This window comes from Armigeres subalbatus, chromosome 2, assembly GCF_024139115.2.
Source record: "Armigeres subalbatus isolate Guangzhou_Male chromosome 2, GZ_Asu_2, whole genome shotgun sequence".
Taxonomy (NCBI): Eukaryota; Metazoa; Arthropoda; class Insecta; order Diptera; family Culicidae; genus Armigeres; species Armigeres subalbatus.
In genome coordinates, this window is record NC_085140.1 from 433,294,516 (window position 1) to 433,310,159 (window position 15,644).

Sequence of the window (15,644 nt, forward strand, 5' to 3'; positions counted from 1 at the left end):
TGCACGGTTTGGATGCCTTTTGTAGAAAGGCAAAGATTTCTTCTTCTTGTGGCCAACGGACTTCAAGCTTAACCCTTTCAGGACGGATGGGTCATATATGCCCAGCGTTTTAGATTAGCTGTGTAAAATCACAGAAGAGAGATAGGTCCCCACTTTCTTCAGCAAAACTGTTCACCAGGATGTTGGCTTTGCAGGAAAAATATCAGGGGTCAAATTTGACTATACCCTGAAGACCCAGATATCCGAATCATTGGAAAGATTTCGGCAAATGAATCTGAGGTATTTGAATCCTAAATAACATTGTTTGATAGTTTGATAGTTTTGAATACTCAGACAAGTTGAGCCATCCTGAACATTATGTCTGTGAATAATTTTCAGGAATACGAGATACTCAAGGTACTCCAGGTTCTTGAGTTTTACTCACGGTACCTACCGGATCAATCAAGGCTTTGGCAATGTCCTCATCATCGGTGTACACCCAATCCAGGTCAATAAGAATATACGCATAGTGCAAACCTAATTTTCTTGAATACGGGATGGTCAAGGTACTCCAAAACGTGCTGGAGTTCAGCCCACGGTATCTACTAGATCAATCAAGGCTTTGTCAGTGTCCTCATCGTCGGTATACATCCAATCCGGTTCAAAACGCATTTACGCATTATGCAAACCCCATATTTCTTGAATACGAGATACTCAAGGTACTACAACACGTTCTGGAGTTCAGCCGACGGAATCTACCGGATCAATCAAGACTTTAGCAATGTCCTCATCGTCAATAAGCATATACGTCCCCAATTCGGTTCAATAAGCATATACGCATGATGCAAATCCAATTTTCTTGAATATGAGATGCTCAAGATACTCCAAAATGTTCTGGAGTTCAGCCCACGGTATTTACCGGATTAATCAAGGCTTTTTCGATGTCCTCATTGTCGGTATACCCCCAACCCTATTGAATAGGTATATACGAATCATGCAAACCCGATTTTCATGAATTCGGGATCTTCAAGGTACTCCAAAATATTCTTGAGTTTAGTTTATAGTATCTACTAGAACAAACAAGACTTTCGCAATATCCTCATCATCGGTATTTACCCAATCCGGTGTAATAAGCATATGATCCTAATTTCCATGAACATGAGATCCAATGTCCAAGGTGTTCCAAAATGATCTTGAGTCAAGATGCACAATGACAATGAGGTTAACCTGCGATTTGTTCTGCGTTCACGGACTTGGATGATCAAGTAGTTCAATCGTTCCGGTTTCCAGGACGTTTTGGTGAACCTAAAATTAACTTAATGGACCTACTTGGATATCATATCATACACCGTGCATAGATCACACGATCCGAGCTACAAAAAGGGTCTATACAGTCGATCCTCTTTAAATCGCTAATGAAAGGACCATTGACTCAAGCATACATCGAAATGTGTAATAGAAGTTCCTTGGAAAATAGTTCGAAAGAACCATCAGAGTAACCGAGAAAATATTTTCAGTATGGCATCATTTGCTTCCACGAGTCGATATCGAGTCGTAGAACATCGAATCGCGGAGGCCATGTTGAAGCTTGTGAAAATAATGAATGAAATAAGCATGCTGTAATGTTTAGCGCTAAATGGATACATCGTTTAGGACTTGGTTGATCGGGTAGATCGCCGTTTTTGAATCCCAGGCCGGTTTTAAGAAACATAAAGGCCTGTAGCAGCTTGTAAAAGTATTGAGTCAAATCTTATCGGCTCAATGGACCTGCTGGGACGTTTAGCAATGCACGGACACATCGTTCAGAACTTGATTGATTGGGTAGATCGCACCTCCCGGGTGTTTCGAAGAACCAGAAATAGGTTAGGTTAATTTAAAACTCGATAATTTCATGTCTTATGGTCACGTTGATATTTTAGGACATATTCTCAGGTTGGACATTTTGTTTCTGTTATGTTTAGGCACTCATAACAATGTATTTACATGGAAGATTTAGAACATAGCTTAAATGTGCATTCCGTGCCGATAGTTCGAACGAGCCAGACGTGTGTGCTGTGTCTCATCGCGGATTGTGTTCGGTAGTGCGAGTTGTATTGTGTGGTGCTATTCCTACCTACGGATCCAAGGCGATCGCTGTCGGCGAGTGAAGTAGCTGCTTCTGGCGACGCCAGTGAAGCAGGCTATTGTTACTGCTGCTACCTACAGCAGCAGGGGCAGATAAGTGGAAGAGATTGCTTTATTGTTCTCCCGTCACAGAGCGGAACTAATAGACACAAATTGAATTAGTTTTTTTTCTTGAAGTTTTTTTTCTAATAAGCTATTAGTTGTAAGTTAGCATAGGCAATAATTATCCTTCCACCTTGCGAGGTGAGAATGGAGGCAGAGACAGTAGGAGGCAATGGGCCTCCAAAAGATAGTACTCGTACACGATTGTACCATGCGGCTTCGCCTGGGCCTTGGGTTGTTTACTTTCGGCAGAAAGTGAAGAGCCTAGATTTTCTGGGCATAAAACGAGATTTGACGCGTCGTTTTACGAAGCTTGAATTCAGCCAAATCAACAGGAACAAACTACGCATCACCGCACCTACATACCAGGTGGCGAATGAAATTGTTGGCGACAGGGCGTACAATGTTGAATATTTAGTTTATGTGCCTTCGCGGGAAGTCGAGATAGAAGGCGTAATCAACGCAGCGAGCTTGACTTGCAAGGATGTGCTTGGAGGGAAAGGTCGCCTAAAGAACGCCCTGCAATCTACCGTGGATATTCTGGACTGCAAGGAATTGCATTCAGCAGCCACGGTAGATGGCAAAAGGTTTATTCCAAGTCAGGCTCGCTTCGGGTGACATTCGCCGGTTCGATGCTTCCAAAGTTTGTCGATATAGAAAATATGTCGTTTCCGGTGCGTCTTTTTGTGCCAAGGGTATTTAATTGTACCAACTGCTAACAACTTGGTCATACTGCCGAGTTTTGTGACAACAAACCACGTTGTGGCAAATGCTCAGAAAGACATCGGGAGGAGTTCTGCCAGCAACAAGCAACAAAATGTGCTTATTGTGGTTTGAACCCTCCCCATGGTTTGCAAGAATGCCCGGTGTACAAAAAGCGCACCCAAAAAGTGAAGCGCTCGTTGGTACAGCGCTCCAAGCAGTCGTATGCGGAAATGGTTAGGTCGCAAGACACATCCGCCACAGCCACTGCATCGACTGCTATTTCAGCCACCGTTCGTGTAAGTGATTATTATGATTCCATATCAATTGACGAATTGGACTCTGACGCAGCCGACATGGATGATTCTGCGGAGGTACACGTGCCCGAAAAGAGGAAGCAACCGTCTTCCCCGGGATCGCGCCGTAAGAGAACAAAAGTCATCCATAAAAGCTTGCCAAAATCTGAAGGTAATGGGGGTTTATTTAAAATCCCGAAGCAATCTGTCCCTACTGCTTCTTTTGATCCTAGTTGCAGTAAGACATTCCCACCATTGCCTAAATCCGATGTTTCGAAGAAACATCCGGCTAGGAGAATCAACGAAAGAAAAAAACAAATTCGCACTTCTAGAAAAAGTATTCCGTCCACGCGAGGATTGATCTCCTTTAAGGACCTTGTGGACCGTTTTTTGAATTTGTTCAATATTCCGAATTCATTGAGGCCAATCATTGACCTCTTTATTCCAACAGTAGAAAATTATCTGAAGCAATTGACTGTTTCATGGCCCCTTCTTGCAGGAATTGTATCTTTCGATGGATAATACGGCCATACAAGATACAATCACTGTGCTGCAGTGGAACTGTCACAGTCTGAAAAATAAATTAGACGTGTTCAAGTTTTTGATTCGCAGTTCCGATTGCGACATATTTGCACTCTGTGAAACATGGCTTTCTTCCGAAGACGAAATCAACTTCCACGATTTTAATAATATTCGCCAAGATCGGAATGATCATTATGGTGGCGTTCTTTTAGGGATCAAAAATGCTACTCCTTCTACAGAATTCCCATTCCGACTGTTCACGGCTTAGAAATCGTTGCATGCCAAGTAAATGTGAAAAATAAAGATCTTTGCATAGCTTCAGTGTACATTCCTCCAAATGCCTCTCTTAATCGTCGACATCTTTGGAGCGCAGTCTCCTTTTATCATCCCCAGTGTTGATATTGGGAGATATGAACGCACATGGTGTTGGATGGGGCGAAACGTATGACGATTATAGAGCGCCTATTTTCTATGATTTGTGTGACGATTTCAATTTGAATATTTTGAACACTGGTGAAGTAACTAGAATAGGACCAAATGGTCAACAAAGCCGTATTGATCTGTCTTTATGTTCAAATTCACTATCGTTAGATTGCACGTGGAAGGTTATTCAAGATCCCCACGGTAGTGACCATATGCCGATAGTTACTACAATTAAAAGTAGCTATCAACAATCTGAGCTAGTTAATGTTTTTGTCGACCTCACGAAGAACATTGACTGGCAAAAATTTGCATCGGCGGTAAATATTGGTATTGAATCAACTTATATTCTTCCACCGCTGGACGAATATCGATTCCTTACCGAATTAATTAAAAAAAGCGCACTAGAAGCTCAGAAACGACGTGTTCCAAGTACATCTGTCATAAGAAGACCAGCCACTCCTGGATGGGATGATGAATGTACTAAGTTGTATTTTTAGAAATCTGATGCCTTCAAGGCCTTCCGTAAACACGGAAGGTCAGAGCTTTTTGAAGAGTATTTGAGGCTCGAAAGAAAACTCAAAAATCTTCTCAAGGCAAAAAAACGTAGCTACTGGCGACGTTTTGTCGAGGGACTATCACGAGAAACCTCAATGACAACACTTTGGAAAACGGCCCGAAACATGCGGAACCGCATTTCCACCAACGACAACTGTACAACTGTTTCATGGAGTACAACATTGTGCCACCTGAATGGCGACAGGTCAAAGTAATAGCTGTTCAAAAGCCTTGGAAACCAGCGTCTAATCACAATTCATACCGACCGATTGCCATGCTATCATGCATGAGAAAATTATTGGAGAAAATGATCCTTTCAAGAGTCGACCATTGGGTCGAAGAAAATGCATTGCTTTCAAATACTCAGTTTGGATTTAGAAAAGGGAAAGGAACAAACGATTGTCTAGCGTTGCTTTCTTCAGATATACAACTGGCCTTTGCGCACAAGGAGCAATTGGCTTCAGTATTCCTGGACATTAAGGGCGCTTTTGATTCAATTTCCATAGAAGTACTGTCAGGCAATCTGCACAGTAGTGGATTACCCGTTATTTTGAATAATTTCTTGTACAATTTGTTGTCAGAAAAACAAATGAACTTCACACTCGGCACTCTGACAACTTCCAGAAATAGCTACATGGGCCTTCCCCAAGGTTCGTGTTTAAGTCCCTTGCTTTATAATTTCTATGTTAAAGATATTGACAATTGTTTGGAAGGACAATGCACGCTCAGACAACTTGCAGATGATGCCGTGGTCTCTCTAAGAGGTCCATGTGCAGCTGTCTTGCAAGGACCATTGCAAAGTACCTTAGATAATCTGACTGTTTGGGCCAGACATTTAGGGATCAAGTTTTCACCGCAAAAAACTCAATTGGTTGTGTTTACTAAGAAGCGGTATCCTGCTCAACTGAAACTCAAGCTGTTGAATGATGACATCAACCAATCTTTATCTTCTAAATACCTTGGGGTCGTGTTTGATTCCAAATGTACCTGGAAACTCCACATTGAGTATTTGATACAAAAATGCCGGAAAAGGATCCATTTTCTACGTTCTATCTCCGGAACATGGTGGGGTGCTCACCCGGAAGACCTCATCAAACTCTATAGAACGACTATTCTCTCTGTTTTAGAGTATGGCTTCTTCTGCTTCCTCTCAGCAGCTGATTGCCACCTGATCAAATTGGAACGAATTCAGTATCGTTGTTTGCGTATTGCCCTTGGCTGCATGCATTCAACGCATAACATGAGCCTGGAGGTGCTTGCTGGAGTCACTCCTTTAAAGCACCGTTACTGGAGCTCTCACTTGGAATACTCATCAAATGTGGAACAAGTAACACACTTGTTCTAGATAACTTCGATAATATGCTTGAACTAACTTGTCGTTCAAGATTCCTGAGAGTTTATCTCAACTACATATCGTCAGATCTTTGTCTTCCGTGTTATAATCCCCCTCGAGTTCACTTCACCAACGACAGTTCCTCAATTGTATACGATCTGTCCATGAAACATGCTATTCAAGGAATACCAGATCATCTCCGACAAATATCTATTCCCTCACTTTCTTCTGAAAAATATGAACATGTCAATTGCAACAACAGATATTTCACTGATGGTTCTCGCATCAACGGATCCACTGGCTTCGGTGTTTTCAATGTAACTTCAACCACCTTCCAAAAACTTCAGGAACCGTGTTCGGTTTATGTTGCTGAGCTGGCAGCAATTAACTTCGCCTTGGGGATAATTTCCAATCAGCCCGTAGACCATTATTTCATCTTCTCGGATAGTCTTAGTTCTATCGAGGCACTCCGGTCGATGAAACCTGTTAAGCACGCATCTTACTTTCTTACAAACATAAGAGAGCAGATGCGTGTTTTGGTCGAAAGATCATTCAAGATTACCTTTGTTTGGGTCCCTTCTCACTGCTCAATCTACGGCAATGAGAAGGCAGACTCGCTGGCATGGCAAAGGTGGGCGCACAGGAAGGTGAGGTTTATGATAGACAATTCTCGAGCAACGAGTTTTTCCCATTAGTCCGTCAGAGTACTCTTCAAAGTTGGCAAAGGAATTGGACACACAATGAACTTGGACGGTGGCTATTTTCTATAGTTCCAAAAGTTTCTGGGCGAGCGTGGTTCAGAGGTGAGGACTTAAGTCGAGGCTTCATTCGCGTGATGTCGAGACTTATGTCCAATCACTATTCACTAAACGCACATCTGTACAGAATAAACCTTGTCGATAGCAACTTATGTAGGTGCGGAGCCGGTTATGATGACATCGATCACGTAGTTTGGTCCTGCTCGGAAAATGACGCCTCCAGAAAGCAATTATAGGGTACCCTTGTGGCCCGAGGTAAACAACTCTTCAGGGAAGTTCGAGGTGTTTTGGGAGATCGTGTTGTTGTCCATATGCAGGCCATTTATAGCTTTCTTTGTGCTTCTGATATCAAAATTTAATATTTTGTTTTTTTTTCTTCTTTCTTCAAAGTTTTTTTTGTTTAGTCTCTGCCTTTGTGTTCCGTAGAGCTCCATAGCTCTTGCCATCCGGAAGATGCTCCCAGTCGAACCATTCCTCGAGCATGACGACACGCCACATCGCACTATGGTCCAGGATTCAGATTTACGCGGAAAGATGCATTTTACGCCAAAACTATATTTTTTAGAAAAAACTGTTGTTCTACAAAATTGTTCGAAATAGTAAGGCCATCATTATGGTTCTACCAAACAATAGGGCGGCCCATCATATAAAAAAAATAGAAAATATTTTTTATATTTCTCAGAATATTGACATGTTATGTTCTATAATGTTGTAGCGTAGCTTATTCCAATCAATTTTGCTAAAAAAACTTTTTCTGTAGCTCTTAAGTTGGCTGTATTAGAGCAATTTTTCCTAATTGGATTAGGGTGGACCTCAAAAAAACTGTATTTTTGATCTACTTTTTTTGTTTTACATTTCTCAAAAAAGTCGTCTTCAGGTGACTTTCAGAGCTCAAAAAAATGCAACTTTTGATGGGTGAATATGCTCAATATCTTTTTCCGATCAAAAGTTATAATCATTTTTCTGTCAAAATTACATTTTTTTCATAAGTTGATATCTCCGGTTAGGGCAGACTAAAAAAATATATTTACACAGCATTTGAAAGAGAAATTAATATTCTTTATTATGTCAAAAAATTGGGGATATGTTATTTTTTATCTCAAGTTTTATCAATTTTACTAAGATCATGTTTTTTCAAATAAATTAATATAACTCGACAACGGAAGAAGATACAGACGATATTCTTATAGCAAAACACGTTTTGAACGCGTTTTGAACGTTTTGAAAAGCCCCAAAAGTCTTCAGAAGATGACATTTGTGAGAAATGGAAAATAAAAAATCTACAGCTTAAACACTTTTTATAAATTTTATCATTATCATCGTATTGCAAGATTTACGAGAAAAGATGCATTTTCGGTCTGAAGCATACTTTTAAGAAACAAAATTTGTTTTACAAAGTTGTTCTGGATACTTGGGCCCTTATTATAGAATTACCGAAAAATAGGGTGGGCCTTTTTATAAAAATGTGAAATTTTATTTTTTTTATTTTGCGGGAAATTGACATAAAATGTTCTACAAAGTTGTAGCGCAGCTTTTTTCCATCAACTTTGCTATATAAACTTTTATGTAGCTCTCAAGCTCACTTGTTTAGAGTAATTTTACTTACCAGGATTAGGGTGTCCCTCAAAAAGAATATTTATGATCTGCTCATTTCATTTTTATTTTTCACGGATGTCACCTTCTGAAAACTTTTGAAGCTTTTTAAGACGCGTGTTTTGCTATAAGAATATCGTCTGTATCTGCTTCCGTTGTCGAGTTATATCGATTTATTTGAAAAAACATGATTTTAGTAAAATTGGTGAAACTTGAGATAAAAAAATAACATATCCTTAATTTTCTGACATAATAAAGAATATTAATTTCTCTTTCAGATGCCGTGTGAATATATTGTTTTGGTCTGCCCTAACCGGAGATATCAACTTATGAAAAAAATGTAATTTTGACAGAAAAACGATTGTAACTTTTGATCGGAAAAAGATATTGAGCGTATTTACCCATCAAAAGTTGCATTTTTTTGAGCTCTAAAAGTCACCTGAAGACGACTTTTTTGAGAAATGTAAAACAAAAAAAGTAGATCAAAAATACAGTTTTTTTGAGGTACACCCTAATCCAATTAGGTAAAATTGCTCTAAATCAGCCAACTTAAGAGCTACAGAAAAAGTTTTTTCAGCAAAATTGATTGGAATAAGCTGCGCTACAACTTTGTAGAACATAACATGTCAATATTCTGAGAAATAAAAAAAATATTTTCTATTTTTTTTTATATGATGGGCCACCCTATTTTTTGGTAAAACCATAATGATGGCCTTACTATTTCGAACAATTTTGTAAAACATCAGTTTTTTCTAAAAAATATAGTTTTGGCGTAAAATGCATCTTTCCGCGTAAATCTGAATCCTGGACCATAGTGCACTGACGCCAAATGCCCGGATGAGAAGCTGAAATTTCCTTATCCCAAATCCTAAGCCCCGTCCATCCTTAAACATTGTAAACTAACCTCGAGTCACCACGAGTACGCTGGCTCCTTCCCCTCTCTTATTAACTGTATAATAAAATGATATTGATTGTACATATCACAAGGAACCATGGCTCCGTAAAGTGTTATACACGCCTGAGCCTACCAAATAAACAAACTTGGAAATAAAAAAAATTATTACCTACCAATTTTGTTAAGCGTTTTTTTTTTGTTTCTTTATTAAGGAGACTTTCAGCCCGAGGCTGGCTCGTCTCCGGTTTGTTAAGCGTTGATTTTATGCCGTTTCGAAAAAGGTGGTCGGTTGTCAGCACCCTAAAAAACCACTCAAAATGAAAAACCCAACTTAATTCACCGAGTGGTGATACTGCCTTTCTCGCATTTAGCCAAGACACCAACCTTATATGGCGCTTATTCGATTCCATTCAATTTTCTCAATAACTTTTTAACGCAATGGTCGATCGTTATCAAATTCAATAGTGATCAACAAGGCTTTGTCCCCTGTCGAATGCAACTTGTTGCGAGAAAATCGGTTAAGAATTACTACACTGGATTCTGTTTTTACGCGGTTTATATTTTCTCAATTTTCCGCTCATCCTAAATGCTTAACGCATATCAATTATCATGTGATTTTTCTTTGATTTTTGAAACATGTTGCGAAGAGTTTAGTGGTAAATTGAAGTCACACGATCAAAAACACGAGCGAAAAAAAAATCGTGTAAAAACAAAATCCTGTGTATATGAAAAAGTAGCTGTTTTTTAGTTTTCGTGTGCACACCCACACATATACACTCGACTAGCTGAGTCGAATGATATATAACATCATGGGTCTCAAGGACTGCTATAAAAATATCGATTTTGGAGTGAAATGATAGCCTTTCGGTACAACTTTGTTGTACGAGAAAGGCAAAACTATGAAGTGGAGGAGTAAATGGCTGGAATGATCAAGATTTATTGTGTCAATAGAAATGAAATTTATTACATTTAAGTACATTATATACATTTTATACAGATTTAAAAAAATGTTAGTTTTGCCTAAGAACTTGGCTTATGGCTTAACGTAATGTGCTCACCATTTCAATCGTTTTACTACGGCTTATAGCACTAAGCAAATGACAAAAAAAAAACTTTGGAGTAGGTTTTCACTTGACAAAAAAGTGTTTTCTCTGTAAAACGAAACAAAAGCTTCTATATGCTTCGGAAATGGGCACAACAAGATCGTGCTTACATAGCACGTAAATGTCAAAATGACAACCGACCAGTGCCGGCAACCGGCCACCTTCCCCTACTACTTGTGTTGTAATTGCGTCTATTCAATTCAAAGGGTAACTATAAACTGACTGGAAATTGTACCCATGTACAAAGTAGTGAAAATCATGGCTACTACGATTTGTTATTCAATGATGGTTTCTAAACTATGGAGATATTTATCATTGCGGTACTTTTGGATGCTCAGTCCTACTTTTATGGCATTGTGTAATTTTCAGGCAAAAATGCTCTTTTCGGATTATCATAAAGAAATTTCGTGAAACAAAAGGTGCTTTAGCAGTTAATTTTAAGAGTTCAAAAGGATACATCATTATTTCGGTTATTGTTTTACCCATAATTGACCATTTCAACACTACCACGAACTGAGGGTATACCACGACGACAGAACATTTTCCACCACATCATTTTGATAGAGAGACTTCTTCTTCTTCTTGGCATTACATCCCCACACTGGGACAGAGCCGCCTCGTAGCTTAGTGTTCATTAAGCACTTCCACAGTGTTTAACTGCGAGGTTTCTTAGCCAAATTACCATTTTGCATTCGTGTATCATGAGGCTAGCACGATGATACTTTTATGCCCAGGGAAGTCGAGACAATTTCCAATTCGAAAATTGCCTAGACCGGCACCGGGAATCGAACCCAGCCACCCTCAGCATGGTCTTGCTACTACAGACTACAGAGAGACGATATCTCACTAAACGTGGCTTGGTCTGGGATTCTTCTAAACACCAATTAATCAGGACTTCCTTGATCGTTCTCATTCATACCTTCATACCCCATATCAGCGTGTCAGTGATAACGTCGACAGCAACGTACTACCACTCGAACGAACAGGTTTCGCAGCGCAGAATTCTGAGCCATCGCTGATCGCCATATGTACCAGATGGAAATCGTACAAATTTCTTATCGGCAGCGGGCTCTGCGTTGCGGTTGATCTGTCTTCGATTCTGCTAGACGACGACGTCAGGGAATTCCCCGAAATCTTATGTTAGTGCCGATGATCGTCGTGTTGTATTCCCGCATGCAACCGGTCCGGCGATCAGTCAGTAGTCGATCATGAGAGCATTCGCACTTGTGGGTTCCGCGTTGGTGCTGGGTTTGTTTTTTGCTCCGTCAGCTGAAGGAGGTAGGTGATTTTCTTTGTTTGCGATTAGAAGCTTTTGGGAATTTCAGCGTTATAAATGAGGTAATTTCGTTCTAGCTGCAAATTGCGGAGAAAAGAAGGTCGTTGTGCAGCAACTTATTTCGAATGGATACCGAGCGCTGGCGGGCAGTTGGCCTTGGCACGGAGCCATGTTCCATCGGTACAGACAAGGTTTGACGGGCTACGCTTGCGGGGTGACGATTTTGACGGAGCAGTTTGTGATAACGGCAGCTCATTGTACGATCGATCCGAACGAAAGGCAGAGACTGCCGGCTAGTCGCATGTATATAAAAGTGGGCTTGAGCAATCTGGACTACCCGGAGAATCATTTTAAGCAGCATGAGGTAGACATGATCATACGTCACGAGGAATATGACGAAAGCACGTTCGAGAATGACATATCGTTGTTGAAGTTGTATACAGAAATCGCCTTTAATAATTACATTCAGCCCATCTGTCTGTGGCAGGGTGACACCCAGCTGAGTAAAATAGTCTCGCAAGTAGGATATATAGTTGGTTGGGGACTGAACGAGAACTACAAACTTCCACAAGATTTGAATGAAGCAACGGTTCCAATTGTGTCGCGGAAGGAGTGCATTGAGAGTGATCCAGATCATTACAACAAGTTCTACTTCGAATCAAAAACATTCTGCGCAGGTCATCGGAATGGAACTCATGCCGCTCCCGGGGACAGTGGAGGCGGTATGTTTCTTCGAATGGGCAACAACTGGGTTCTGCGTGGAATAGTTAGTAACACAAAGGCAAACTTGGAGACCCTTAAGGTGGAGGCAGATAGCTTCGTTGTTTTCACAGATGCTGCATTCTATTTGGACTGGATCAAATCCAAAGTTACTATAACTACAAGTTTTACTATAGATGCCGAGCCAATTGTGGTTCCTCCAGGTTCCACTTCAACAGCTGATTCGGGTAGTCAGGCCAATCTGCTGAACATCGCAAACTGTGGTAAGGACACTTATCCTTCAGGAACCCCAGAAGAGTTAAAAGGATATTTGAATCAGTATCCATGGTTGGCTGTCATCGAATATATTAATCTAAACACCAGAGTTCTGGAAGATGTGTGCCATGGAGTTTTGATTCATCCAAGTTTTCTCGTCACCGCTGCCCATTGTGTTATGAAGAAACGACTTTCCTCCATGTAAGTATTTTCGCTTTACCCTTTGCAGGGTCGAATTAGTTTATAAACAAAAACACTTTTTTCAGCCGCTCAGTCAGACTGAATGACTACCGTCTGGACACGGTGAACGATATTTTCGAAATTGATGGCGACACGATTCGCACCACAGCGCAGAGGATCCCCGTTCGTGGCATCTCCGTACACCCAAGTTACGATACTCCAAAGTACGCCAACAGTATAGCGCTGATCAAGTTGGAGAAACCATCCACCGCAACCCCAATCTGTCTTTCACCGACCAGCGAATCAACCCTTCCTCAGGATAAGAAGTTCACCATCATCGGTTGGAAGCGGAACAACCGCAAGGAGAAACCCATGATCCGCAACGTGGTTCAGTTGGCGGATTTCACTACGTGCAAAAATAAATACGCAGGGGAGAATGTCCCGCTGGATACCAGCGGGGGACAGGTCTGCAGCACCTATTCGCATGACGACGACAGTACGAGCTGTTCGCACTACTTGGGCTCGGCTCCGTTCCAATATGTGAAGAATGGGCCCTTCGAGGGACGATACTTCCTGGCAGCGATATCGAACTTCGGGCACAGCAATTGTAAGCGGGACGAATTTTCGGATGTGTTCACCAACGTGGCGCACTATGCGGACTGGATTCGGCAGAAAGTGAAACAGAACGAGTAAATGGGTTGGTTGGCGCCCACTGTCGGAAAAACGACTGCAAATGGATGAGATTCGTAGTGAAATTAAAGTTTTACAAACCTATAGCCATACTGCTTACTAAAGCCGAAAGCTCATTTGTTGTGTCTCTCTAACTAGTCTAAAACTAGTTTCAGTTCAGTTCAGTTTTAGTTCAGCTTCAGTTAATTTTCAGTTCAGTTTCAGTCTGTTTCAGTTCAGTTTTAGTTTAACCCTGAACATATCGTAAGTTTCGAGTGGAAGAAGGATTTTCAGTTTTTAACGAATTATGTTAAAAAAACGACAAAGATATATTTTTTCCCGTTGGTATCAATTATTTTGAATCTCCTGTGTTAGATTACTACGTGATTAGCGTGAAAAAAGCTTTGCCTTTCTGTATATTTGGTTTTTAGATTTTTGACGAAATTGTATTTTTTTTCCAAGGGTCCCCCCTTGGGAGAAAATACGTGAAAATTTTTTTTTTCACTTATGATGCGTTTTCTGACTAGGACTCTTCACCAAAAAATGTAACGTACTAATTCTACGTAAAACCAAATTTTTAAAAATCTTTTTATATTTTTGTTGTTGCCTGTTTTCCCGCTTCGCGGGCAGTGGCAACTATATTGCCACCAATGTTTTACCGCTTCGCGGGCAGTGGCAACTATATTGCCACCAATTTTTCAATGTTTCTGAACTGTTTAATGTATAACAAACATACATTTGAGTTTAATACCACGTCAACATTGTGTCCTATTGTTGTTTTTGTTAATTTATTGTTTAGATTCGTCTGCCTTATAAAGGGTTAAGTTCAGTTTTGAGTTCAGTTTCCGTTCAGTTTCAGTTCAGTTTCAGATCTGTTTCAGTTCAGTTTCAGTTTAGTTTCAGTTCAGTTTCAGTTCAGTTTCAGTTCAGTTTCAGTTCAGTTTCAGTTCAGTTTCAGTTCAGTTTCAGTTCAGTTCAGTTTCAGTTCAATTTCAGTTCAGTTTCAGTTCAGTTTCAGTTTAGTTTCAGTTCAGTTTCAGTTCAGTTTCAGTTCAGTTTCAGTTCAATTTCAGTTCAGTTTCAGTTCAGTTTCAGTTCAGTTTCAGTTCAGTTTCAGTTCAGTTTCAGTTCAGTTTCAGTTCAGTTTCAGTTCAGTTTCAGTTCAGTTTCAGTTCAGTTTCAGTTCAGTTTCAGTCCAGTTTCAGTTCAGTTTCAGTTCAGTTTCAGTTCAGTTTCAGTTCAGTTTCAGTTCAGTTTCAGTTCAGTTTCAGTTCAGTTTCAGTTCAGTTTCAGTTCAGTTTCAGTTCGGTTTCAGTTCAGTTTCAGTTCAGTTTCAGTTCAGTTTCAGTTCAGTTTCAGTTCAGTTTCAGTTCAGTTTCAGTTCAGTTTCAGTTCAGTTTCAGTTCAGTTTCAGTTCAGTTTCAGTTCAGTTTCAGTTCAGTTTCAATTCAGTTTCATTTCAGTTTCATTTCAGTTTCAGATCTGTTTCAGTTCAGTTTCAGTTCAGTTTCAGTTCAGTTTCAGTTCAGTTTCAGTTCAGTTTCAGTTCAGTTTCAGTCCAGTTTCAGTTCAGTTTCAGTTCAGTTTCAGTTCAGTTTCAGCTCAGTTTCAGTTCAGTTTCAGTTCAGTTTCAGTTCAGTTTCAGTTCAGTTTCAGTTCAGTTTCAGTTCAGTTTAGGTTCAGTTCAGTTTCAGTTCAGTTTCAGTTCAGTTTCAGTTCAGTTTCAGTTCAGTTTCAGTTCAGTTTCAGTTCAGTTTCAGTTCAGTTTCAGTTCAGTTTCAGTTCAGTTTCAGTTCAGTTTCAGTTCAGTTTCAGTTCAGTTTCAGTTCAGTTTCAGTTCAGTTTCAGTTGAGTTTTAGTTCGGTTTCAGTTCAGTTTCAGCTCAGTTACTGTTTTGTTCACATGGGAACCCTCGATTGAATGCGGACCATTATTATGTAACCCTACGAGGTTGTCGAATCTTTTTCGTAACGTAGTTTTTTTTATCATGATCACAGGATCTGAAGCTGTGCCTTTCACTACATCATCCTGTCACAACAACAACAACGACGACTCAAATTGAAACGTTATAAACTCGTAGCTCAGAGTAACAAAGCCTCCCTCGCGTTGTTTGCCGTCCGTGTTCGATCTGATCTGGATCAAAATGGCACCGGGTGCAG

At 40.2% G+C, this 15,644-nt stretch overlaps 2 protein-coding genes across 4 annotated transcripts in view; one reads left to right on the forward strand and one right to left on the reverse strand.

Moving 5' to 3' along the window:
- Nucleotides 1-15,644, reverse strand: part of LOC134213586 (transcription factor hamlet-like) — a 376,122-nt gene that overhangs the window by 21,833 nt on the left and 338,645 nt on the right. The gene's annotated exons all lie outside the window — the stretch shown is intronic.
- LOC134217984 (polyserase-2-like) lies at nt 11,508-13,590 on the forward strand. Its single transcript, XM_062696849.1, has 3 exons — nt 11,508-11,663; nt 11,739-12,837; nt 12,903-13,590. Exons 1-3 carry the CDS (start codon nt 11,594-11,596, stop codon nt 13,507-13,509), a joined length of 1,776 nt encoding a protein of 591 aa, XP_062552833.1. The 5' UTR covers nt 11,508-11,593; the 3' UTR covers nt 13,510-13,590.

Excerpts from the sequence above, each read along its gene's own strand:
- LOC134217984 (XM_062696849.1), top strand. The coding sequence starts at position 11,594 with ATGAGAGCATTCGCACTTGTGGGTTCCGCGTTGGTGCTGGGTTTGTTT. Across the intron at positions 11,664-11,738 it reads TGCTCCGTCAGCTGAAGGAG|CTGCAAATTGCGGAGAAAAG; the intron begins GTAGGTGATTTT and ends ATTTCGTTCTAG. Across the intron at positions 12,838-12,902 it reads AAGAAACGACTTTCCTCCAT|CCGCTCAGTCAGACTGAATG; the intron begins GTAAGTATTTTC and ends CACTTTTTTCAG.